At 33.1% G+C, this 26,684-nt stretch overlaps 1 protein-coding gene across 5 annotated transcripts in view; it reads right to left on the reverse strand.

Annotated features, from left to right (window-relative positions):
- Nucleotides 1–26,684, reverse strand: part of KCNT2 (potassium sodium-activated channel subfamily T member 2) — a 271,111-nt gene that overhangs the window by 40,595 nt on the left and 203,832 nt on the right. For all 5 annotated transcript variants that reach the window (XR_002771293.1, XR_002771292.1, XM_012813477.1 and 2 more), the window contains 3 exons: nucleotides 10,567–10,668; nucleotides 7,632–7,715; nucleotides 6,641–6,769 (listed from right to left, as the gene is read on the reverse strand). Coding sequence is in view for 3 of the 5 variants with exons in the window: in XM_012813477.1 (XP_012668931.1) it covers nucleotides 6,641–6,769; nucleotides 7,632–7,715; nucleotides 10,567–10,668 (315 nt within the window). In the remaining 2 variants the exon portion in view is untranslated. The remainder of the gene's footprint in view (nucleotides 1–6,640; nucleotides 6,770–7,631; nucleotides 7,716–10,566; nucleotides 10,669–26,684) is intronic.

A 26,684-nucleotide genomic window follows, 5' to 3' on the forward strand; every position in this document is an offset into this window, starting at 1 on the left:
TATTAAAATCATTTCATTAATGAGATTTTATGAAAGGCAATTTTGATTTTAATAATATGTTTAAAATGATACTTTCCATTTTAATAGTAGAGTTAATAAATGCCCACTATGCAAATTTTTGAAAGCTATATGATTTATTGATTATAGTGGTGATCAAATGTCAGCGTAGCATTCCACATTTTATTGCATACACAATAACAGATGTCAGTACTATAATAAGCTTTATATGATTTCTTTCTAGTTTCCAGTAAAATTTTCACTAGATATATTTCAAAAAATTAGATTTTCATTACATTGGAAAACTAGAGGCAAATGCAGGTCTACCTTTTCTTACTCAAAGAACCCAGGGACAAATGTGTTTGTTAATGCAGAATTATTCAGATGTTGGAAAGTTAATGCTATATCATGTGCTGCATGATAATACTCCCAGTGGGATCTGGATAGCATTTTAGAATAAAAAACATTAATATTTCTGCAACAGAAGCATAAATAGTCTGTTCAAGAGGAATAAGTAACGTTATAAATAATCTCATGACAATTCTGGTGAAGTTTTGCCAACAAATGAGTTTAGTGAACTTTTTAGATTTTAGAATTCCGTATAAAGAATTGAGGTAGAAAATATTAGTCCCTTTAGTCTACCCCCCCAAAGGAACATGTGTCCTTTTCATTCCTGTATTTTCTTTCCTTTTTTTTTGTTTTTGTGTGTTTGTTTTCAGGTTTCGTGTGTTTGTACGTATGACAACTCTGCTGTATTTATTTTGTGAACAAAGAGAATTAATGTTTGTAAAAATTCCCTGAAATATTAACATATAGATAGTGGTAGAAATTCTCCTGTCTTGGTGACATGTAACTAGTTATAAAGGAGCAAATCTGTCTCTACTCTCTGTGGACTGATTTTTCTAGCTCAGTGTGCATGTCTGATTTACTTCTGATTTGTGTGACTTCTTCCACCACTCTATAGCCCACTGGAAAGAAAGAAGATAGTATTCTAGGTCTTTTATAAATTTTATAGATTTTGATTATGAATATTCCTTATTATTATTTGTCTTTTCAAAGCTAAGTTTACTAGAGTATTCTGTGCTTCTTCCACCCTCACAATCAAAGTAGCTATGTCAAAGATATACTTTATGATATAAATTTTTGTCTCTACACAGAACATGGGAAGACATTAAAAGCAGGCTAGATGATGTAATATGAAAACCTACACCTGCCTTTAAAATGTATTTTTTTAAATGCATGAAAACATAGGGAAGCAAAGCTAGAAGTCTTTCTATTAGTTTATCCTTATATAAAGTGTCAACTTCTATAAAATTCCTCATAAAACAAAAGAGAATTAGCACTTAAAAGTATATACTGAAGAAATAATAAATAGATCTAACTAGTATCACCACTTTATGTCTATAAGTCTGTTAGTTGGAAGGCATAGTTAAAATAGTTTAAAAATAAGTTTTTTTGGGGAAAAATATCAGTTTTCCTAATAATCTCCCTCATTGCCCTTTCATTTTTGTCTTTCTTAGCTATTTCTGTTGGCCTCCACCTCTCTGCCTGTATACAAGATGCTTGATTGTTTTTCTCAATTTTTTCAATTTCTGCTTTTACTTAATGATCTCTTACTCTGGAAGAGGAAGAATTAACAATCATTTCCATATATACCACTACCTTTGTCATCTCTCATCATCTCAAAATAATTCTATATAATTTTGATCAGATCAAAATTTAGTACATATTCTTAGTAAGTGCAATGCACAGAGGAACCATGTAAGAAACATGGTTAGTATTTATTTCCTGCACACATTCCTTGTTGATGGTTGTGTTATATTCCTAAATAATTATTTTATTTTATTACTTTCTCAGATATGTACAATAGTTGATTCTGAACTCTGGCAATTGTCTAATCTTTTTTTTTTTTGATATTGAGATGCATCAGGAATTCCACAGATTTCATCTTCCTAAGATAAATTTCTCTAATGTCTTCTGACCTTCTCCAGATATCCCTTTGTGCCTGGTGAACCTTTCACCAACATTCTGAGAATTCCATTGCCTTTAGTCTTGCCACCACATTTCCATAAAATGTCAGGTTTCTTGCATATTATAATTTCTGCCTCATTTTAGGCATTTACTTTGGTTAAGTTCTTTAGAAGTTAAGTTCTTTAGAAAGCAGGTTTGGGAAGGATTTATTTTTAAAAATGTGTATTTGAAATACAATAATGCCTCTGTAAGTTGACCACCCAATTTGATAGTAACAAAGTGGTCAACCTACAGAGGCGGTCAACATGAGGAAGCAGGCCTTCCTATCAGTAGGTACTGATAAGGACATGTGTGTGTGTCTGCTTTATGAAAACTAGGCCGACTTAAGGAGGCAGTCAATGTAGGGAGGTGGTTGACTATGAAGGTTCTACTGGATTATTTATTCTACTCCTACACAAGTTAGATAGCTTTAGCTGTGCATAAAATTGGAGTGTTCATTTCAAAGTTATTTTAGTTAACTTGCCAAGTTATTTAAAGCATCATAGTAAAACAGTTTTAGAACATTTCTTTTACCCCATTGAGTTCCATCATATCCTTTAACTATTAACCTCCATTCTCCTGACCTCTCCCTGCTTCAGGCAATCACTAATCTACTTTCTATCTGTACACATTTGCCTTTTATGGCATTTCACATAAGTGGAATCATTCAATATGTAGTCTTTTGTGTCTGTCCTTTTTCATTTAACATGTTGTTGAGCTTCATCCAAGTTGCAGCACATATAAATAGTTTGTTTCTGTTACTATCATTCCGTTCATGGATTTATCACATTTAGTTTAACTGTTTAGCTATTAAAGGGCATTAGTTTGTTTCTAATGTCAAATAATTTTCAGCAATTATTCATTATGGTGCTAAGAAAATTTGTGTCCAAATCATTGTGTGTCTGTATAATCACTTCTCTTGGGTAAATATGTAGGAATAGAGTTTTTATTTTAAATTCTTAAAAATTTTCTTCTAACTCAACAGGCTGTCTTTTCTACAAGGTTTTCTTTTTTCCCCTCTTTATTTCATATTAAAAGATTTTCTGATATACTATGCAATTTTTATTTGTCTTCTCTTATTTAAGAGAATAATGAATTGATTGAAAGCACTTGGTGAGATTCTTTTTACTACTGAGTTTCATGACAATCTGGCTAAATTACTTACCTACAGCAGTGATTTTCAACTGGTGTGCTGTGAGAGGATTTTAGGTGTGCCACAAAAAATTTTAGAGATCATTAATTAAATTATTTATGAAAGAAGTTCAACTTATAATAAGTACATTCGGTTTTTACTTTTTAATTTTGAACAACATAATTTAACTGTGCCATGTAAGTTTAACTATCAGTTCAAGTGTGCTGTGAGATAAAAGGGTTGAAAAACACTGACCTAGACAATTTCCCACATCTGTAATTTTAGGTCCTTCCACTTAACTTGGTCAGATTCCCTAGGGAGGACCTTTCCAACCTGTTACTTAAGTATAAATCATGTGAAATACATAGTTTTACTTAGCACTGGGAATCCTGTGCCGTACTCCTAGGCCTCAGCCCTGTCCAGTGCCCCCCAGCCCACTAACAGCTCCATGGAATAAACCTTCAGTATTTGTTGCTGGGGGGTGAAAGACAGTAGTCCAAGTTTTTGAACCATCAGACAGAATAGGGATCTGTCTGATCTAAGCAGAAATAGAGACTCTCCAATTTTAATCATTAAATAAACTTTCACCCTCTTAAAATCTAGTGTCTTCCTTGAATTCAAGTAAGATAAAAATTTGCATTTCAACCAATGAAGAGTTACTTGGATGTCAAAAATTTATTTTTTTAGACCATCTAACATTTGAGAGAAATGGTAAACTGTCTAAGACATCTTTCATTTCATTAGATCCACTAAACTCTTAGTCAGAAAAAAGTAATATTTCTTCCTATACACAAAATTCAATATCTTTACTGAGTTAAGATTTAATTGATAACCCCCTCTGTTTTTTTTTTTTTTAATAGAAGATTAACCCAAGGGAGGTCCGCTTTAATGGTACCTTTGCATCTTGCAAAACAGTGATTGAAGGTACATACTATTCATCATCTTATCTAAAATTTCTAAATTAAAGCAGCCCAGAACAAATTCAATCTTTTAACAATTGATCCAGAAAAACAAATATTTAGAAGTTGAAACTTATTCTTTCATATTTCAGGCTACAATTACATAAATCAACATAGTTCCATTTGCCTTATTTGCAACAAAAAATAAATATAAAGTCAGGCTCAACTGTAGCACTAAGCATATGTTAGATGTAGAGAAGTATTGATTTCTCTGACTCTGTTTAATGTATTTTGTTGTTGATAGTGCTTGATTTCCCTATTTTTAATCTTTACTTGTTTTCTCAATTCTTTTTACAATAGGCATAACATAAAATGTAAATAAAAATAGGTATGCCAAAAGATGAATTGAATTCAACACAGGAAAATAGGAAGTACTACCATTATTTAACTCATTTTCTTTTTATCTTCTCAATGATAGGTATTTTTTATACAAGCTAGAAGTTTGCAGTTTCATAAGCATTTTGCTGAAGTGATCTTTACTTGTGATGGGTAGAGTTGACCAAAATGTAGTTAAGTGCCCCTTGATGACCATACAAATACTCAGTTATCCTTTCCCTACCTACATGAAAAACAGCATACAACAACGCTTTTCAGTAACACAGAATGACCTACATGGATGTGCACTTGACCAAGGGAGAAGTTGATACATTGAAATTTACACCAAGTATATATTTGAGAGAAAAGTATGACCATACTCATGCTGTATGAAAATCTTCTTTATACTTACCAAAGACAAAAGAAAGCAATAGAGCTTGTATAGACTGAATATTTGTTTCCCCTCTGCCCAAAATTCACATGTGGAAACCTAATCCTCAATGTGATGTTATTTGGAAGTGGGGCTTCTGAAAGGTGATTAGGTCACAAAGGTTCCTTATAAAATAGGTCTCAGAGAGACTCCCTGTCCTTTCCCCCATGAGAGGATACAGTGAGAAGATGGCCATCAAGAACTAGGGAGCTCGCCTCACCAAACACCTCATAGGCTCATGCCTTAAATGTTGTCTTTCTAGCCTCCAGAACTGTGCCAAATTTATGTTGTTTATAAGCCACCCAATCTATGGTATTTTTAACAGTAGCCCAAACAGATTACTATAATGCTTGATTGCTTGGGTGTGAAAACACTTGGTCTCCTCTTAACTTTCAATTAAAGAATTTGGGGTAGTGCCTGTGGCTCAGAGGTGTAGGGTGCTGGTGGGTTCAAACCAGGCCCAGGACAAAAACTGCAAACAACAACAACAACAACAACAACAACAACAACAACAAAACCTTTTTGGATCTAGTAGTCTTAAATTTTCAGTCATATGTAACATGTAACTCTCTGGACTGTTTCTCCATTAGTTGTTCTTAATTTTCTCTGATTTGGTCTCACTTTCTGTGTTGTGAACCATAGGGACTACAGCCAAAGAAAAACTTGAACTCAGCAGAAGAGATGGCAGCACAGCTTCATTTAACAACACCCTTGATGGTACAGTAAAACCATCAGCAACATCTCAGAAAAGCTGAACTAACTGCTGCTGGCTACTTCTGTAAGTGTCACATTATAAATTTTAACAACACAAGAAAACTAAAAATCTACTATGTTGTTCTTCTGTTTTTTTTATAAACTTTTTTTTTTTATGCATAGATCTGTTGATTTAATTATGAGTGGTTTAAAGGTAATATAGACCACTGAAATACATATGACTGCTCTGAACCTCATAGTTCAGGTGATTTTACAGGAGATCACAAAAAAGAAATAGCTATCAAAAATTTCTTTAGAATTTATAATAACAAAGGTGGTGGAAGAAGAAAAATTTTTTAAGAATATAATCAAAATTTATATTAAATAAGTTGATCGATATTGATAGGATAGTGCATTTATCTAAAATCTTCATTTCATAAAAAAAGTCTGACTTAAAAAGTAGTGTTTTGCTAAGCATGTAAAAACTACTTAGAAGCACATCAAGTGACCAATTCAAAATCCGAGTATGTTTTCACCTGTATGCAGTCATCAGGAATCATCCTTCCATGTTCATGGGTGCTAGTTGGGTGTTACATTTACTGAGCTCTCCTCTGGGGAAGTCTGGCACTACTCCCAGAGTTGTCTTTTGACTTTAACTGGTCTTCAATCTAGAGATTGAGAAATCCTAATTCAATACCTACTGATATCTCTTTGTTTTGCCTCCTTCCAAATGCTAATGTATAAAGTTGGAGGATATATTAGAAATCTAGGTTGTATGCCCTGAGGACTTTTCTTATGTATTTAAAATTAATTTGCTTTCTGACAATCTTCTAGACATGTATAATCCTTATTCTGCAAAAAGAATCTAGAGTACAACATCCATAAACTAAGCCTCTGAGCCAATAAGATTTTGTGAAATTCTGATGTAGTTTTCTAAAATAAATTAGTTGAAAAGATTTTTGTTTCTGAAATTCAATACTATGTATTCAGATAATATTCTTCTTCACTTTCTAAGGTATTTTTTAGAAATCAGTTTCCAAGTTTATGAATGCTCATATTCAACAGATTAAACATCAAAACAGGAATGCTTTGATATTTCCAAACCTCTGATGTAGTGAGTTTCTGAGACTCAGTCCTATAGATTCCAATGGGAACATCTCCAGTAGAAGAACACAACTTCTGGTAAAGTCTGGCATAAGTTCTGATCCATAAGTCATCCTCAGTGATTTTCATCTATAATACATATCAATTATTTACATATTAGGTGTTTAAAAATTAAAAATCTGGTGGTTATTTTTTTTTCTTAATGGCTGAATTTATTAATATCTCAAAGGAATATTTCACAAATGCTTACTCATGTATTAAATATATTTATTTTACTTCAACTTATCTCACCCAAACTTAAAAAATCTAAGTACTCAGTTTAAAGCAGTATGCTGTTACAATAGTAGTTATAGGCCTCAGAGCACTGGTAATCGAACTGGAGAAATAAGTCACATGGAGATATTTTTGTAATAATTGGAGTCTGCCACTGGTGTTTAGTGGACACGGTCTGCCAATGCTATGGAATGTAAAATGCAAAAGACATTACAGTGCAAAAGTACTTCTTGAACCCTGTGCTCTATTAACATCCACATTGCAAAGATGTGTGGTAGAAAAAGCTTAGGGCTAATAGGCAGGAAACAAGAGTTCTAGTGCCTCTTTGCTACTTGTAAATCTGAATGGCTAGCAAGCTAGCAAATGGACATAGTTACAGTCATCTATTAAACAAACTGGTGAAACTGCATGATGATAATTTTCCCAGACAGTATGGAACCCTACATCAAAACCTGTCAGTCTCAAATTGTCAGTTAGGAAAACAAATAAACAAACAAGTCAACTTGTTCTGAATTTTATATGGAATAGCTATTATGATTGTTAATTAAAATAAATATATTTTCCATGAAAGTTTTAAGGAATTTAAAAACTCTATGCAATTCTTTGAACATACATCAGATAAAATAATATAGGACATGGAAGAGTCAGCCAAAATACATGGTAGATGAATTTTAAAACCTTCTATCAGAACAATCTTGTGTTTTAGAGATTTACTTACAGAACAAAGAAACCCTGATCCTGGAGTAGTGTCCAGTCCCAACAGAAGTCTAGTGATGGAAATCATATAATCCTTCACAAATGACTACAATATAAACAAAATAAGTATTTATTAGATGTCTGAGATGTACTGAATAGCTAAGAATGTGAACAGCTAACCACTTCCAAAAGATTACCTCTCATAACACATCATTAAGCCTCCATTAGAAAAAAAAAACCAAGTCTATCTTATCCCTGTCCTAAATAAACACAACTGGTTATGCTGTTCATAAAGAAATATCAGAAGTAATTATTATTTTGATATGCTTACATATGTGCAATGAGGCATGATGCAAACATTTTTATTTTATTTATTTATTTATTTTTGAGACAGAGTCTCAATCTGTTGCCCTGGCTAGAGTGCTATAGCATCATCATAGCTCACAGCAACTCAAACTCCTAGGGTCAGACATCTCCCTGCCTCAGCGTCTCAAGTAGCTCGAATTACAGGCACCTGCCACTACACATATTTAGTTTTTCTGTTTGGAATAGAGCGGGTCTCATTTTCGCTCAGGCTGGCCTGGAACTCCTTAGCTCAGGGTATTCACTCACCTTGGCCTCCCAAAGTGCTTGGATTATAGGCTTGAGCCACCACATCATCCCCATTTTTAAATTTTTAAAAACAAAAAATTATAAACAAAATGTGAATACTTAAAACACTATTAAGATTTAAATCTATTTGCAATGAAAAATTTCAATCTATATTTTAGGACTATGCTATATGTTAGCAAAATTAGTTTCTAAACTGTAATTCTCATTTATTATTGCTTATATTATATTATTGCTTATATTCTCTTTCCACACCATTCCATGCTAAAAGAGGGTGTGGTGGTTGTTGTTTTTAATTTGAAATCTTGCATTTCCCTCAGGTGATAGTGCATCTCTTACGTTGGAAAGTTTGAAATGCAGAACAGTCTTTTGAGACACATAGACCATTTTCTTAGTAAGAGATTAAAGAAAGTGTCCTTGAAAATCATGCCCAATACTTCAAAAACTATTAACAATCTATCAAAAGTCCTAATGAAGAGAAATTACTTTCTAGATTTTACGAATTCTGTAGTTAAGTCCTTTTCACAAAGTAGAGTTATGGGTTATGGACAGCAATTTTTTTTTTTTTCCTGAGCCAGAGTCTCACTATGTTGCCCTGGATAGAGTGCCCTGGCATCACAGCTTACAGCAACCTCAAACTCCTGGGCTTAAGTGATTCTCTTGCCTCAGCTTTCTAGTAGCTGGGACTACAGGTGCCCGCCACAACGCCCGCCCATTTTTTATTGCCTTTCTATCTGGGCCAAGAACCTGCCAGCCGCAGTGTACATGGCTGGCACCGTAACCACTGTGCTACAGGCGTTGAGCCTGGACAGCCAATTTTTAAATGAAACAGTGTGTCTTTCAATAAGATAGAAAATAATATAGCCGATTATAAGCAGAAATGTTATGTGTTGAACTGTAAGTTTCATGTTTCAGTTATACATACACACATGTAGGTATTGGATGGAAATACTTGATGTAATGTTTACTCTTACATTTAAGACTTTAAAACCTATAGTTCTAGTTCAGTTTACTCTTTTAGCACAAGCTTCAACCAATTTCTCTTTTCTATTTAGAACATAAAATATGAGGCAAAGTGAAGAGAAAGAAAAATATCATTTTCCACCTCCACAAAATAGCTTTCCTCTATTTAACTTACACATTAGCCTTTTTTTTTTTTTACAAGATTCTATTTAAACATAGAATAGGGTGATTAAAAAAAGCCATTGGTGTATAATAAAGCCCAAGCATTTGGTTCCTATTGATATAAAATCTTCAGTTTTAACGGTATTCTACAAACAAAATCTCCCTTCCAATCTGATCTCTTAAAGAGGTTAGAAGTATGTGTGTGTGGTCATGGTGTTTGCAGGGCAAGGTCTGAATCCTGGAGTACCCAGATAATATGTGTGGAGACTTTATGAAAATAGGAGTATTTACGTTCCTTTGTTGTGTTTGCTCAGTCATCCATCTGACATAAGCAGATGGTTCTTGGCTTTGCTTCAGGCACACTTGTGGGCAAAATTAGCCCAAAGTTCAACAGAAAAGCTTTTACTATCTTTGGATTAGTTTGTTCAGTTAAGCAAACATAGGATATAAATAAACAATCCCCCCAAAATAGGCATAACAAAATGCTTAAGTGCTTAATTGGAAATGAACATTATCAATTAATTTAAGGCCCTATGAATATCTTTTTTTTTCCTTTTAATGGAATCTTTAGAGAGTATATGATTACTGGAATCAGAGCATGTGAAATATTACCAAAATATTACTCAGTTTTTGGCAGAGACAAAAAGTATTATAATATATGTGGGAAAGAACATATCCATAAAACTTTTAGCTATAGTAAATTGAAAAGGTTAACTTAGCATTCAAGAAAAGATTAAATGGTTCTTAGTTGTTGTAAAATCACTTTTATAATTTTCTAAAGAAGATAATAATTGGTAGATGCTTAAATTGCCCTTGGTTTATCATTTCACCAACATCAATCTGATGTTTTATTTCAAATCTACAAAAAAGATTGTGTACTATGAGGAATGCTCTTTTTTTTCAACTTAGTAATTTTTTCTTATCTCTTTTTTTATTCCATAATATTCTTAAGATAAAGTGTATTAAAACATCATCATAAATATTGTGGGAACTGACAAAAGAAAGCCTAAAAAAATTTCCATGGTTTACTTTTTAAAATGATGTTTTTTTACAGAATTTTTCATAGGAGCATTTATGTCATTAAATACATGAAACAAAATATTTAATTACTTATAGAGAGAATTTTAAGTTAACAGATCCATGAGAAATACTAGATGTATTATTTCTTAAATAAAATTCAAACATAAAGTAACCATTTTAGAGAACTAGCAATATTAGCATACCTGATAGAGTAGAGTATCCAACATGCTGATGCTGAACACCCTCCCGGCAGCAAAAGGCAGTCGAAACATAAAGGCCAAATTAGAACCTCTCTCCCGTTCTTTCTGTTCAAAAATTTGAAGATAGAAAAGTCTATGAGGATTCTATATTTTATGCATTTCTGCCTAGGTAAATTGTGTTGACCTATGTGAAATAAAGTACTCTCATTGTGGGGGTAAGTGATGACAAGCACAGATAGAGACCCAGGGGAGCAAAGGACACTGGCAGATTTCAGCACATATGGGGAGACAGGATATATCAAACATTAATAATCATTAGGAGGAGTATTGAGAAAAACCATGATTTTCTATATGTAATTAAAGCATGAGTCCAACACTGGCCTTCCTCTATTTTCTCATTGTATAACCATCTAGTCTTTGGCTTTACATATTTAATCTCAGTCCTCAAAACTCATGTTAGTTTTCACATCTTTCCCAAACTTCACTTACAAGTAGCCATCTGAATACTGCTCTATAAATTTAACCTCATGTTTCACCAAAAAAAATTGGCCATCATGCTGACTAATCTTCTAACTAGTAACTAATCAGTGTCTACACTTACTAGCTAGTCCATCAGAGCATCTCTGATTCCATTCCTTCCTAGTCCATCCCCCAAATTTCCAAAGTCTATCACTAATACATACAATTACCTTACAATTCTCTCTTCTGCATCCTGTTGCTATAACACTTTGCAGGGCTTAAATCTACTAATTTTATAACTTCAAGTCTTTTTCACTCCAAATCATCCTACATGGTCCTGCCAATTAATCTTACTAGCAATTCTGGTAACATCATTTTCTGTTCATAAACCTAAGCTCAGTTTACCCTATGATCAGATTTTCCTAGACATAGCTGGAGAACACAGAGGCAAGACTTCTAGGAAAAAGCAACATTTTTTTTATTTGTGAAAATAATTTGTCTTTTTAGCTTGTCTAAAAATATCTTGGCAAACAAACTTGAATCTATGACAAGCCCAGTATATCAAAGTGTGCCGTTTTTGGTGATAGTGGTTTCTTTCACTCAGATTACCCATGGTCAACAATTTTCTGATCGAGGAGATGGATTTCCCAAATCCAACCATTGCCCTCTAACTTTAATAAAGAAATAACATATATTTAAAATGTTTTCTTTTCTTATCCACCTACATGAGACATCAGTTCAATAACATTGCATAGCACACCTATTCTTCTAAACAAAAAATGAAAAACACTCTTTGGTTTAATAACATTGTCAATTCACACACTGTATTTTCAAATACTAAACTTTTTTTTACCTACTGTACTTACCCTGTAGGAAATTAAGTCTCTTCCTAGTTCCACACATTTGAATCCTATTTCTCAATACTATTTTAAATAGAAAAGCTAATTAACATTAGTTCTAATCACTTTAAAAAACTTAAAACACTGCCTAAACAAAATAGGTGTTGAGAACCTACATTCTGTAGGGCACCATCCTCAGTGCTACAGGATAGATTTCCTATATAGAACTAATAAATTCTGACTAGTTAACAGAATTATTTTCTTTTAAATATGGGCCCTCAGCAAATAAATAGATGTGCATACTTTCCTTGTCTGCAAGATCTCAGAAAAATGTGGGTGGTACCAATACAAAAATAGGCAAAAACATTACGGTGAGTAAATGTAATAATGATAGAGTGATAAGATTCTTGAGAAGGGCACCTAGCTTATTCTTTTGGTAAAAAAGCCAAGAGCTTAATTAGAAGTGACATCTAAATTGAGACTTAAAATTGAGTAGGAATTAGCCACTAATTTTTGGAAGAGTGAGTGATAAGTAGAAAGATATAAACAGAAGGCCCAGAACCTGGAAAAAAGTTTGAAAGAGTTTAAGAACTACAAACATTTCTGTTTGAATATGATAGTAGCATATACAGAGAGTAAATGGCTGGAGGGAGCAAGTAACCATGTACTAGGATTTCAGAGGAAAAAGGGGGCTAATTAAGAATTACACTGAAAAACAGTGGTATAAATTGAGAGCATTTCAGGAATAACAGGACCTATGGTCACCCTACTTTCAAACTATGTTAATTATGTTGAATTACTTTTTAAGGGAAATGGGGAAAAGGTGAAGTACTTTTAAGAGGAGGAGTTTTATGGTATGTTTACAATGTTCACGCTGATGGCAATGTGGAAAATGGACTGTGAACAGGTAGGGGGCATGGGAAAACTGGGCAAGACAAATGAGGTGTTTGTGCAGTAGTCCATGGAAAAGGTAAGGTAAATTTACTGTGAAGATAAATTCTACTGTGATACTTGCAAAAACATCTTATTTAAAACATATTTGGAAATTAAATTTTAGGAGGATATGATGATTGAAACTGGTAGTAGAGAGAAGATAACAATGATATCCAGGTCTCTGGCTAAATGGGCATATAATTGTAATACTTTTTATTATTTATTTATTTATGTGTGTATGTATTTATTTTGAGACAGAGTCTCACTCTGTCGCGCTTGGTAGAGTGCCATGGCATCACATCTCACAGCAACCTCCAACTCTGGGGCTTAAGCAATTCTCTTGCCTCAGCCTCCTGAGTAGCTGGGACTACAGGTGCCCGCCACAATACCTGGCTGTTTTTTTGTTGTTGTTGCAGTTGCCACTGCTATTTTAGCTGGCTGGGCCTGGGTTCAAACCTGCTACCCTCAGTATAAGGGGCCAGTGCCCTACCCACTGAACCACAAGTGCCACCCTGTAACACTTTTTATAAAATAGAATGTATGGAACAACATAAGATCACAAGTTGAGATTTGGACTTGAGTTTTTAATATCAGTGGAAAGGTCCACCTATTAAAAATCTGGATCTAACAAGCATACAACACATGAAGGTTTGGAGCTTGGATTTTGGAAACACAAGTTTAAGTTAACCATTGTCATTGTCTAGTTGTATGAGCTTATAAAAGTTATTTAAATTCCCTGATCCTGAGTTTTATCACCTGTGACATGGAAATCATATTCACATCTACACCTCACTATGATTACAACAAATACAGAAATAAAATAAAACATCTAACAATACTGTATATAGGAACTCTGTAATATACTGTTTTCTATTATAATTAAATCTTTGAATATGCTAAATTATGTAGCATTTAAAGAGCTTTGTATAGCTCTTTCTCTCTCAATGATGCCACTTTCCAAGTTTTTACTGATGGTCTGATGTTATCATTTTACCTCAAATATTCTCTCCCCAAAAGCCTTTCTTTATCACCTGATTTAAAATAGTCCTTCCCCAGCTACTCTTGAATATAACCTCACATTACTATCATAGGTCTTTTAAACTCTATAATATCTCCTTTATTTTTTTAAATTTATTAATTATCTGCCTCAGCTAGATCATAAATTAGGAAGGGCAGGTATCATTTTTTGCATTCTATTACTGTAAACAGTACCTGACACAATGCCTGGCACATGGTCAATGAAATTTCATTAAACAAATGAATAAATATATTCTACTTATAGTAGACACATGAAAAGAGACAATTTATTGCATAGTTTAAAGCCTTATCACTTTCATATGCAAAAAGCAAGAAAGAAACAATTTGAGGTCCACTCAATATCTCTCTCCTACTTGTTCTTTAATGGTGATCTGAAGATGTAAATGACTAATTTTTATGTTATGCAATGTCTTTTTACTACTGCACTTCTTTTGACTGTAACATTTTACAAGGTAAATAGATATTTATATTATTAATTCTAGTATAAACATATGCTATAATTCATTAAAACATGTATTTACTTTCTAGTAGAATTTTTCATTCAGTTGAAGTTTCTCTGATGATTTTGTGTTGTCCTTACAAGTACTTATATATAAAATAAGTAAACAAAATCCAAGACATTTAAGTCATCATCAATTTCAGACACTTTAATATGTTTGGTCTTGCCTTTTTTCCCCCCATTTGTTTTGCTATTACGAACATGTGCCTTTCTTGGAAGATAGAATTTGTTTCTGGCAGAAATTTTGTTTCCTTTAATCTGTATCCATCCAATACCATATGGAATGAAATGATAAAATTATTAGATTTAAAAGAACAATGTGGGAGGTTAAAAAATTGAGAGTTTTATTGGTACAAATTAATAATTTCTATGCCCTACTTTCTCAACCATAATTCTTTTACCTTCCTTCATTCTTCCCTCTGGACCAAATCACAATGTAATTCCCAAATCTAGTGGCTTTTTTCAGCATTCGTTCTACTTGATGTTTCCTACAGAGTCACTGTTCCCCTATCCATCTCCAGGCAGGTCCACCCACATGCAGATACTCCCACATTTGAGTACCTGGGGTGATGACATCATCTGTATTAAAGGGTTGCAGCATTAGGAAGGTTTAGAACCACTGGCCTAAATCCTAAAAACTCCTTCCTCATATTTTGGTTCTGCCCCATTGTGCATAATGCTACCATCTTATAGAATTCAATGTTTTCTAACACCAGCTCTCCATGTCCTCCTCCATCTTCTAAAATAGGTATCATGCTACCCACCCTTAGAAAGGCTTTCATATCAACCCAGTGGGGCTGCCCTTCTGTTTCAGTGGATAGTCTACATTTATGAATTACTGTTCTTTTATTATTAACTTTGCGTGAAGAGAAACAGAGTTTATGACACTAAATTCAAGGCACATTAGCTTTAAAGTTATGTAAAAAATAAAAATTTCAAGATTCCTTCCTGATAAGAATACATTACACAATTACTTTCTTTTTGGGGTTATAAATAAAGAAGAAGCTGGATTAATTTTATACATGGAACTTCATCTGTGCTGATTTTTAATATGGAAAAATAAGAATTGAGATGATTAACACTTAGCCTTAACCATCCACTTTGATCTTTGTGACACTATCATTTACCTACCTTTCTGTGTCTCTAGAAAACATGTGGGTGGAAGTAAATAATTGGCAGCAATTAGTCTAAATCTGAACCAGAGAAGAGTTGCATTTGAGGTGTGTAAATTTAACAAAGTCCAATAAGTTTCTAACATTTAATAGTTAATATAAAAATCTAAACTTCTGGCATTTTAAATTCAGAAAATCTGATATTTTTATGGCAGTAACTGGACAGAAGTGAAAACATCTGTTCCCTTTTATAGTTATTCTTTTTTACATATATTAAGAATTCATTTTGCTAATTTATATTACTTATTTGCATCAAAAGTTCTTTAGAATATTAAAAACATTAGTCAAGGGATTTACTAACTCATAGCTCAAATCTTGCTTAAATGTAACGTGAATAAATAATAATATCAGAAAACAACATAGTAAGTAAACATACATTTTAAAATGTTATGCTAAATTAAAATATAGAACACTTCTGACTATAAAATATTCCATAAGCCACACAACTAAGAAATTTTTATGAATTAATGGTTATGTATCAGGAGCTGAATTAGGTCCCAAGGATACAAAGAAAATTAACAAAAGGTTCCAGTTTTACAAAAATGTATAGTTTTCCTGAGGAATAGACTTAAAAGGAAAGAGTATAAGACCATGTAGAAAAAAATATTTGACAAAATTCTCCATCCTTTCATGATCAAAACTTCTGAAGTATAGAAGGATGGACCATCACACAATAAAAGAAAAGGTATGAAAAGCCCACAGCTGATATCCTACTCAATAGAGAAAAGGTAAAAGCTTTTCCTCTAAGATCTGGAAGATGGCAAGGATCACCATTCCCACCACTTTAATTCAACATAACACTGAAAGTTCTATCTAGACCAATTAGACAAGAAGAGGAAATACATTTTTTTTCTGAATAGGAAAAGAGGAAGTGAAATTTTCTGTTTGCTAATGACATGATATTATAGTATATAAAAGACACCAATAATTCCACTAAATCTCTGTTAGAACTGATAAAAAAAAATTCAGTAAGGTTGCAAGGTACAAAATTAATGTACCAAAGTCAGTAGTGTTTCATTAGACTAACAACAGACTATCCAAAGAAGAAATTAAAAAATTAATTTCATTCACAGTAGCATTGAAAAAAATAAAATACTTCACAGTAAATATAATCAAGGAGATGAAAGATCTTTATGTGGAAAACAACAAAACACTGATGAAAGAAATTATAGATAACAGAAGCAAAGGAAAGACATTGTGTATTCATGAATTGAAAGAATATTATTAGTATATCCATATTACCCAAAGTGATCTACAGTTTAAATATAATCCTTACCACAATTTCAATGTCATTTTTCACAGCATCAGAAAAAGAAAAAAAAAAATAATCCTAAAATTTGTATGGAGCCAGAAAAGACCTCAAAGCAATCTTGAGAAAACAAAACAAACCTGGAGTCATCTCCCAACTTCAGTATCTCTTGTAAAGCTATAGTACTCCAAACCGCACAGAACAGTACCATCATGTAAACAGACACACTGACCAATGGACGGGATTGAAATGTTGGAAATTTTTTTTTGTTTTTCCATTCTGTAGGTTGTCTATTCACTCTGTTGATTATTACCTTTGCTGTGCAGAATCTTTTTAATTTAATTAAGTCTCACTTATTTATTTGCTATATTTGCCTTTGAGATGTTAGTCACAAATATTTTGGGTAGGCTGATGTATGAAAGTTTTTTCTGCATTTTCTTCTAATTTTTTTTTCATGTCTTACAGTTAAGTCTTTAATCCATCTTGAATTTTTGTGTACAGAGAGGAGGATCCTGCTTCATTCATCCTTCTGCTTGTGGCTATGTAGTCTTCCAAACACCATTAATTGAGTTGACATCCTTTCCTCAGTGTATGTAGTTGTTTGCTTTGTTAAGAATCAGTTGGTTGTAAATAGATGATTTTCAAACCAGAATTTTGAGAAATAGCAATGAGTGTTCTTTCTTGTACTTTTACAAAACTATAAAATAAACTGTATGTATTTACCTAACATTGTAAATAAATGTTAGTTCTGTATCACTTAATGTTGTTCAAAAATTATAACTCATGAAATGTAACTATAATTCAAAAAATAATGAAAGCAAGCTAAATCAATAATATCCATGATGAGGAAAAGCCTGAAAAACAAAACAATTTGTAAAATGCAAGAAAGAGATGAAGAATTAGAACTACATAAATGTCTGCAGAAACATTTGGCAATCCTCATCAGGGGAAATTTTGAAATAGAAATGTTCAGCAAATAATGGTTACACAAGAATTAGGAAAACAATTCCATTCTGTTAAACTAGAACATCAGTATAAAATGCAGGTTTTGAGAAGGCATGAAAAAAAGTTTTGTTTTCCTTGAGCATAAAAACCATCATTCAAGTGATTATCTTTAAGTAAGGAAGGCTATAAATTTAAAGATAATATTTAAATATCTGAATCCTTAGAAGATAAACAGATAAATTTTTCTAGAAGTGTTATGACTTGGAGAGCTGTCAAAGTAAATTACATCATGAATCTGAAAGATTAACAGGAGTGCAGAGGAATAACTTACTGCCAATTCTAAAATATTTTGTTGTTTAGATATTTCCTTGAAAAGCTTGTTCCATATGTTAAGCTTCTAAAATACTGCTGAAATAATCACATGAGCACATAATACATCTTTCTCATAACTATCTACTATGGTGCAAGATTTCAATAAGGGGCCTCACAGACAAAAATCATTTTCACAGTAAAGATTGAAATCATAATTAAAGATACAATTAGTTATTTCAATTGTTAAATATAAATGGTTATAAATTTAGTTTTATTATTTTATAATAGTGTTTGAAGGCCCAAGATTGAATTTTTTAAAAACATAAATTTAAAAATAACATATTTTACATATGACAGGTACAGAAAAAACAAAAAGTGAAGTAATTGTCAAAGATGGCAGAGACCAAAGACATTTACAAACAATTTAATAAGAACTTGATATGTCAACATTCTACTAATTTGATACATTTTGATTATGATAAATATATTACAGTTATGAGTAAGCACATGAGGATTATAATTTTAGATTCCTATTATATTACAACAGGAAGGGATTTGGAAGGTTTTTTAAATGCTAAATAAAATAATAACTTTAAATCTTTTAAAAATATTTAGGCACTGAAAATAGTAAACTAATCATTTGAAACATTTTCTAAACCTATCACTAGATAGTTCAAGCTAAATGTAATGACAACACTTTGCACAGAAAATTTCAAGAACTTCTTTACAATTTATGATATGGAGAAAGGTATTTAACACAAACTCACAAATAAGTGTACATTTTCTCAATGTAATAAATCTCGTAATGTGTTGGCTTTCACGTGTTCAAAGGCCTCCATTTTCCTACTTGAGCTATGATGAGTTCCTATTTCTGTTGTCTGGTTCTTGAAAAAGAAGCTGATTAAGTGTACTGTCCTCTCTTTGACACTGAATTCAAAACTTGCAGTTGTACACTGCAAACAAGTTAAGCAGAACAAAATAATGAAGAAAATATGTATTAATGAAGAGCGAGAAGTAATTAAAAAAAAAGAAATTACAGGTTTAACAATCTTGCTTATTGTGATATTCATTTTAATATTTCAAATAGAAAACGTATACCAAGCTTGGTGCCTGTAGCTCAGCAGCTAGGGCACCAGCCACGTGCACTGGGGCTGGAGGGTTTGAACCCAACCCAGGCCTGCCAAACAACAATGACAACTATAACAACAACAACAACAACAACAACAAAAACAAAAACAGCCTAGCATTGTGGTGGGCACCTGTAGTCCCAACTACTTGAGAGGCTGAGGCAAGAGATTCACTTAAGCCCAAGAGTTTGAGATTGCTCTGAGCTGTGATGCTACGGTACTCTACCTAGGTTACCATAGTGAGACGCTGTCTCTAAAAAAAAAACAAATAAAGGAAAGAAAGAAAGAAACTGTACATGAAAAGTACCTTTGTCATTCTAGATGATATGTGTGTGTGTGTGGATGTGCCGCTTGCAGGCATTTTTGATCTTTTAGCTTATCAAGACATGAAATAAATTCTGCAAACTCTGTCTCTAATTTTCTCTCTTTACATAAACATTTGTATGCAAGTTTATCTGTAATTTTATAGAAAAACAAGTCATTGTTGGACTCCCTAAAGTTAGCCACTATAATTACCAATTTTCATAAAATAGTTAACTTTATAGAATTATAAAATTGTATTTTTTTGAATTATAAAATTGTAATGACTTAACTAACTTGTCAGTTATATAAGTACACTGTTTTTCTAAATTTGATAGTTCAATTTCAATAGTTTTAGCAAACTGATACATGCTTTCATCTTTACCATAGATACATATGGCCACTGTGTGGAACTGTTCCAGGAGGAGGTGTTTACATTATGGTCTATGTGAATGTAGTTCTTGTAATGTACATTGTACGGTCTTAGAATATGAAGACTGTTGAACCTGTTTGTTAAATAATAATACTGTCACATTGTTAATAGAAAAATCTGCACACTAAAAATTTTTACCAGATGGATGTGGAGGCTCACGCCTATAATCCTAGCACTCTGGGAGGTCGAGGCAGGTGGATTCCTTTTACTCAGAAATTCAGGACCATCCTGAACAAGAGTGAGACTCTATCTCAACTAAAAATGGAGAAAATTAGCTGGGCATTGTGGTGAGCACCTGTAGTCCCATGGACTAGGGAGGCTGAGGCAGTAGAATCGTTTGAATCCAGGAATTTGAGGTTGCTGTGATCTACGCTGATGCCATGGCACCCTAGCCTGGGCAACAGAGTGAGACTCTGTCTCCAAAAAGAAAAAAAAAACAACATGTAAATTGCATTTATCATTTTTCTATGGGTGATCAGGCAATGTTTTTCCACATTTAAAAGAAACAGAAATTAACTAGTGTACTTTTAAATTCTTTTGGGGAATAATATAAACATTTTCTTAGAAACAGGACTAGAATCTGCCCTAATAAAGCCAACCTAGCAGGTAGGACCAAACTCCCACTCAGTTATTCTAGAAGCTGGACTATTAATCCTTGCTCAAGTTGTCTGACAGACCAAAAAAAAGAAAGAAAAGAAAAAATACAGTGTGCTTTTGTTGTTTTTACATTATATTATCATTCATCAATTATAAATTCTATTTTTTATTTAATTTTATAATACATTTAGCAAAGCATTGGCTCATAGTAGGTGCTCAATAAATATTTATTCATTTGAATTTAAACTACGAGTGTGCATAATTTTTACTTCTTACTTTTACCTAATTACTATATTAAAAAAATTGATATCTTTGCCCTATTTCTCCCTGCAGATGTTTCCAATCACTGGTAGAATTTTTTATCATTTTACTCAGAAGTATTAAATGATTTATAGATATAACTACTTGCATTCTGACATCAGTTCTCTAGCATCAACTGTACTACAGAGTTCAATACTGCCACAAATGGTACAGTCTCCACCGGGGGAGAATCTCACTTCCAGAAAAATGCCTGCAATTCAAATCATCAGCCATAAATCCAAGGCATTCTCAAGACAAATGAATTCTTCTCTAGACAGCTATAATTTGGGGCTTCCCATAACCTCTTCAGGTTCAATAATTTGCTAAAAGGACTCACAGAGTGTACGAAAGGACTATACATACGAATTCCAAGTGATTATAAAAATCACAAATGAACAGCAGATGAAAAGTTACATAGGTAAAGTCTGGAAAGGTCTCCCAAGGTCAAGAGCTTCTTTGACTGTGAAGTTGAGGTACACTATCCTACCAGTATTTCAGTATGTTCCCAACCAGAAAGCTCTCCATCCTTCATTTTTCAAAGTTTTTACTGAGATTTCATAGCATCACTATGATTAATTATGAGCCATGTGATTGAACTCAATCCCCAGCCCTTTGCCCCTTCCTGTACACAAAATTTTAACCTTCTAATCACATGGTTTCTTTTTCCTGGGGATCACTTCAGCTGTCTAAGGCCCCTCTAAAAGTCACCTTGTTAGCATAAAATCTTGTATGGTTGAAAGGTATTAATAACTCTCCAATCACAAAATAAATTAAAGGGGTTTTTGAAAATCAGAGCCAAAAACAAGGAACAAAGATCAAATTTATTTTTCATTACACCACACTAGTCATCTGACATTTTTATTACTTTGCTTCTTACATTAGCATGTAATTATCATATGATTGTAAAGTGTAATTATGACCAGAGTTGGGGAATAGAGATAGTTCAAAAGGAATTTTAAAGAAAGAAGTTTTGGAGAAAACTGTGCACACTTGTAAGCATGAAAAAAAAGTTTTTGAAAGGCTTTTGTGTGAAATACATTAAAACAAAAGAAATGAAATAATCCTCCAGGGGAAAATGAAACAAAAGTATCTTTTTCTATTCCTGTTTTCCTATTTTCTGTTTCTTTATTTCCCCTCAGTCTCCAGCTCTACTTAGCTCTTATATTGTGTTTCTGATGCCCTACTTTGTTGGGAGGAGTGACCCTCAATCATTAGAAGTAATGTTGAGAATAGATGGGAATTTCAAAAACATGGATAATATAAAAAAATAAGTAAAAAAATTGGACAACAATTTAAGAGACCAAATTAGAAAGAAAATACAAATTGGTGATGTCACCAAGATGGTGGGATAGAAGGTAAATTGCTCATATCCCTCCACATCTACAAAAATTCTGCATTCATCCACAGTCAGAAGTCTCTGCGAAAGCCTCAGGATTCAGATAGGAGTCTGTAAATCTTGGTGGACTGAAAACTTAGGTGGGGCATATCCATAGTGAAGACAGACATCTAGATGGCTGATCTGCCTGCCAAACTTACTTCTGTCTTCAAGCCTGCAAATGGCCCTGCCCCAACCCATCTGCCAAGGTATTTAGAAGGAACTGTGCACACTAATTCCTTGCTGGAAAGGCTCATCTATCTCTGATATAGGTCCTGGCAGTGAACACAAAAGTTGCACAATGGTGCTGCTCCAATCTTCCTGAGCTAAGTTTCCAGCTCAGAGCTGCGTGCACAAGGACCCAGAGGGAGGCTAGTCTGTATCTCACAATCTAGGAGTCTGAGCCTCAATGATGGTCTTGCCAGCATTTCTACACTGCCCCATCACACTCCTTGGGTCCTTCCCGGGACCATCTGTGCTAGAAAGCCACACCAACCTTGAATCCCTCATGAGAGTTGTGGCAAAGCTGGACACAGAGTATCCTCAGTGCTGAGACTGCTGGAGTGGTCACAGATACAGGGAATACAACAGTGTTAGCTTAGAATCCCTTGAAGGACCTCTGAAGGATGGGCACAAACAAAGCTAGGCAGTGAAAACTAAATAAGTATCTAATCTCTGAATATACAGACATTATCAAACTCCCACAAATATAATAACATTCAGAATAATGTTGCTAAATGACCCTATAGTCATCTTCAAAGTAATTCCCTTGGGAAGCTATGCCCCCAAATCAGCACCTTGTCCATCCTTCAAAGCAATTTTGGAACTCTTTCTGGAATGGCCATCAGAGCTGTTGTCATATTACTCTTGTTGTCCTGAATGTCACCAAAATGTCTTCAACATTTCCTTTATCTGTGGGTAAAGACAAAAGTCACTGGGGGCCAGATCAGGTGAGTAGAAGGGGTGCTCCAATGCTGTTATTTGTTTACTGGCTAAAAACTCCCTCATAGACAGTGCTGTGAGTTGGTGCATTGCCTTAATGCTAAGGACATGAGTTATTGGTGAAAAGTTCAGGTTGTTTTCATTTAACATTTTCATACAGCCTTTCAGTACTTCCAATTAGTAAACTTGGTTGAGTGTATGTCCAGTTGATATAAATTCATAATGAATATAGCTCTCTGATATCAGAAAAGATTAGCAACATTATTGTGAGTCTTGATTTGGACTGACAAAACTTTTGGTCATGGAGAATTAGCTGACTTCCATTGTGCACTCTGATGCTTTGTTTCAGGGCTGGATTGGTAGACTCATGTTTCATGACCAGTGACAACATGGTCCAAACATTATTTTGCTTCTCCAAAAGGTCTTGGCAAACTTTGACTCTCCTTTGTTTTTGTTCTTCAGTGAGCATTTTCAGGACCACTTTTTGTACACACATTTCACATGCTAAGATTTTCAGTTAAAATTTTCCTAATTGTTTCTCTATTGATGTTTACTTGGTCTGCTATGCTTCTCCCAGTCAGTAATGATTGTGATGACAATTCAACAAATTTTTGCATTGTTTTTGTCAGTTCTGCTGTCTACTGGACACCTTTACCGCTCTTTATCACGTTCTCTCTAAATGATTCAAAAAAATCATTTAATCCATTTGTACACTGCCATTTTCTTCATGATATTATCCTCAAAACTTAGACTAACATGCCTCCTATTTAACTTCCATTCTTGCCAAATGTAACAAGAAATTTAATGTTTCCTCATTAATCTAATTCAAGCTCCAGCATTCTCATGATGGGACACAAAAACACATGACAATAATTTATGCCACTCAGGAAGACACTGCCACACTTTGACATGAACACAGTTGTGGGACACTGATATACCACGGTTATAAAACCTTAGCAAGCTGTTTGTTCAGTGTTACCAATATAAGTTCATGTACTTAATTGTCAGACATTGTAAGTGATGAAAATGCATGATCTCTAAAGCATAGAATTCAAATTAGCTGATTTAAGAAAGCTAAATAAAACATGGAGAATCAATTCAGAAATTTATCTGAGACTTTAACACAGATATTGAAATAATAAAAAAAATCAAATGGAAATCTTGGAACAGAAAAATACAATGCAATTGGTAGGGACCATCAACAGCAGAATAGACCAAAAGGAAGATAGAATCAGTGAGTATTAAAACAAAGTATTTGAAAAGACACAATCACAGCAGTAAAAACAAAAAAAAAATACTGAAAAGATATGATTAATTTTATCAGATCTATGCTAAAATGAAAATAGAAATAATTAAGGAAAGGAATGATTAATCTTTTAAGAGCTATGCCAAAAAATAGTAAATATGCAGATTATTAGATTTAAAGAGGAAATGAGAAAGTAAAAAAATGGGTAGAAAGCTTATTCAAAGACAAAATAACAAAAACTTTGTAGCCCAGGAGAAAAACAAATACATAAGTACAGAAAGAGCAAAGGTCACTAGGAAGATTCAACCCCAATACCTTTATATGCAATCAAATTCATAAACACCAAAGACAAAGAGAAGATCCTTTGCAAAGGATCCTTTGCAAAGCAGCAAGACAGAGGAAGCAAATAATATATAAGGGAGATACAATATGCCTGGCAGTAGACTTCTCAGCAGAAACATTATAGGTGAAGAAGGATTGGGACAATGCATTTAAAGTGCTGTGAGAAATAGTGTCAACTGAGGATACTGAACTCAGCAAAATCATTGCTGAAAAACAAAGGAGACTTTAAGAATTTCCCAGACAGAAAAAAAAAAAACAAAAAAACAAGAAAACCTGAGGGAATTTATCCCTACCATCCCTGTCCTACAGGAAGTGCTAACGGGACTCCTCCAGCCCTAAAGAAAAGGACATGAAAGTAATTATTATACTAATATTATAACTGTGGTGGTCAAACTACTTATGTGTTTTGTAAGATGACTAAAAGGCCAGAATTGAAAACTATAAACACGACAAACTGTTAAGGTGTAGGCAATAAAAAAATATAAATTGTGACATCTAAAATTAAACATGTGAGAGAAGACAGTTAATATGTATAACTATTTTATTTGTTTATTTTCTTTTTTGAAAAACAGTTTTATTCAAAACTTTTATTTTTTATTTTATTTTATTTTATTTTATTTTTTGCAGTTTTGGCTGGGGTCGGGTTTGAACCTGCCACCCCTGGTATGTGGGGCCGGCACCCTACTCCTTGAGGTGCAAGCATTGCCCATATTTAAAACTTTTAAATGATATTCAAATAGCCATATAACAATTTTTTTAATAGTTAAATAATATTTAAGTAGTTTTAATATATAGTGTTTAAATATTTATATGTAATATTTTATATTATTAAAACATTTTAAAATACTTATAAGATGTATTTGCAAGCCTCATGACAACCATAATGTAAAAACCTGTAACAAATATCATAAAAATGAAAAGCAACAAATTAAAACTTACTGTCATTAAATAAAAATCACTTAACCACAAAGGAAGACAGTAAGAAAAGAAGAGAGGAGTTTTACGTAAGTTAAAACAAGTAACAAAATAGCAGCAATAAGACCTTACCTATCAACAACATTGAATGCAATTGGACTAAATTTTACAGTTAAAAAGATGTAGAGTGGATAAATGGATTTAAAAATGAGACCCAACTATATGCTGCCTACAAAACACTTATAGACTGCAAATGTGGGGATGGAAAGCAATATTCCATGCTAATGAAATTTTTTTAAAAAAAGAAGCAGCAGCTATACTTAGATAAAATTGACTTTTACTCAACAACTTTTGCCAAAAGAGACAAAGAAGGTTATGATATAATAATGTAAAGGGGTCAATTCAGCAAGACTTTATAACAGTGAAAATATATGCACCCTACATAGAGCACCCAGATTCATATATCAAATATTATTAGATCTAGAGAGAGAGAGACTATATAATACAATAATAGTGGAGGAATTCAATACCCTAATTTTGGCAAGGGACAGATCATTCGTTCAGAAAACTAGCAAAGAAACAAAGTAAACTAGAGAAAACGGACCTAACAGACATTTATAGAACATTCCATTGAACCTCCAGAATGTACATTCATCTCACCAGTATATGGGAAATTCCCAAGGACAAACCACAGGTAACGATGAACAAATTGAAAAAAAAGTAGAAACAGTATCAAGTATCTTTTCTGACCACAATGGAAAAAAAGTAGATATCAAGAGGAACTTTGTGAACTATACAAATATGTGGAAATTAAACAATATGTTCCTGAATGAAACATTCAAAAATGAAGAAATTAAGAAATTTAAAAAAATTATTTAAACAAATTCAAATGAAAACATAATATACTGGGACCAATATAGACAGAAAAAGTGTTATTAAGAGGGAAGCTTAATGGCAATAAATGTCTACATCAAAAAAAGGAAAAACAGACTTAAAAGAAACAACCTAATGATGCATCTCAAGGAACTAGAAAAGCTAGAGCAAACTAAACTCAAAATTCATAGAGGGAAACAAGTAATCAAGATCACAGCAGAGGCT

Source organism: Otolemur garnettii, unplaced genomic scaffold (assembly GCF_000181295.1).
Source record: "Otolemur garnettii isolate 467f Iridium unplaced genomic scaffold, OtoGar3 scaffold00265, whole genome shotgun sequence".
NCBI lineage: Eukaryota > Metazoa > Chordata > Mammalia > Primates > Galagidae > Otolemur > Otolemur garnettii.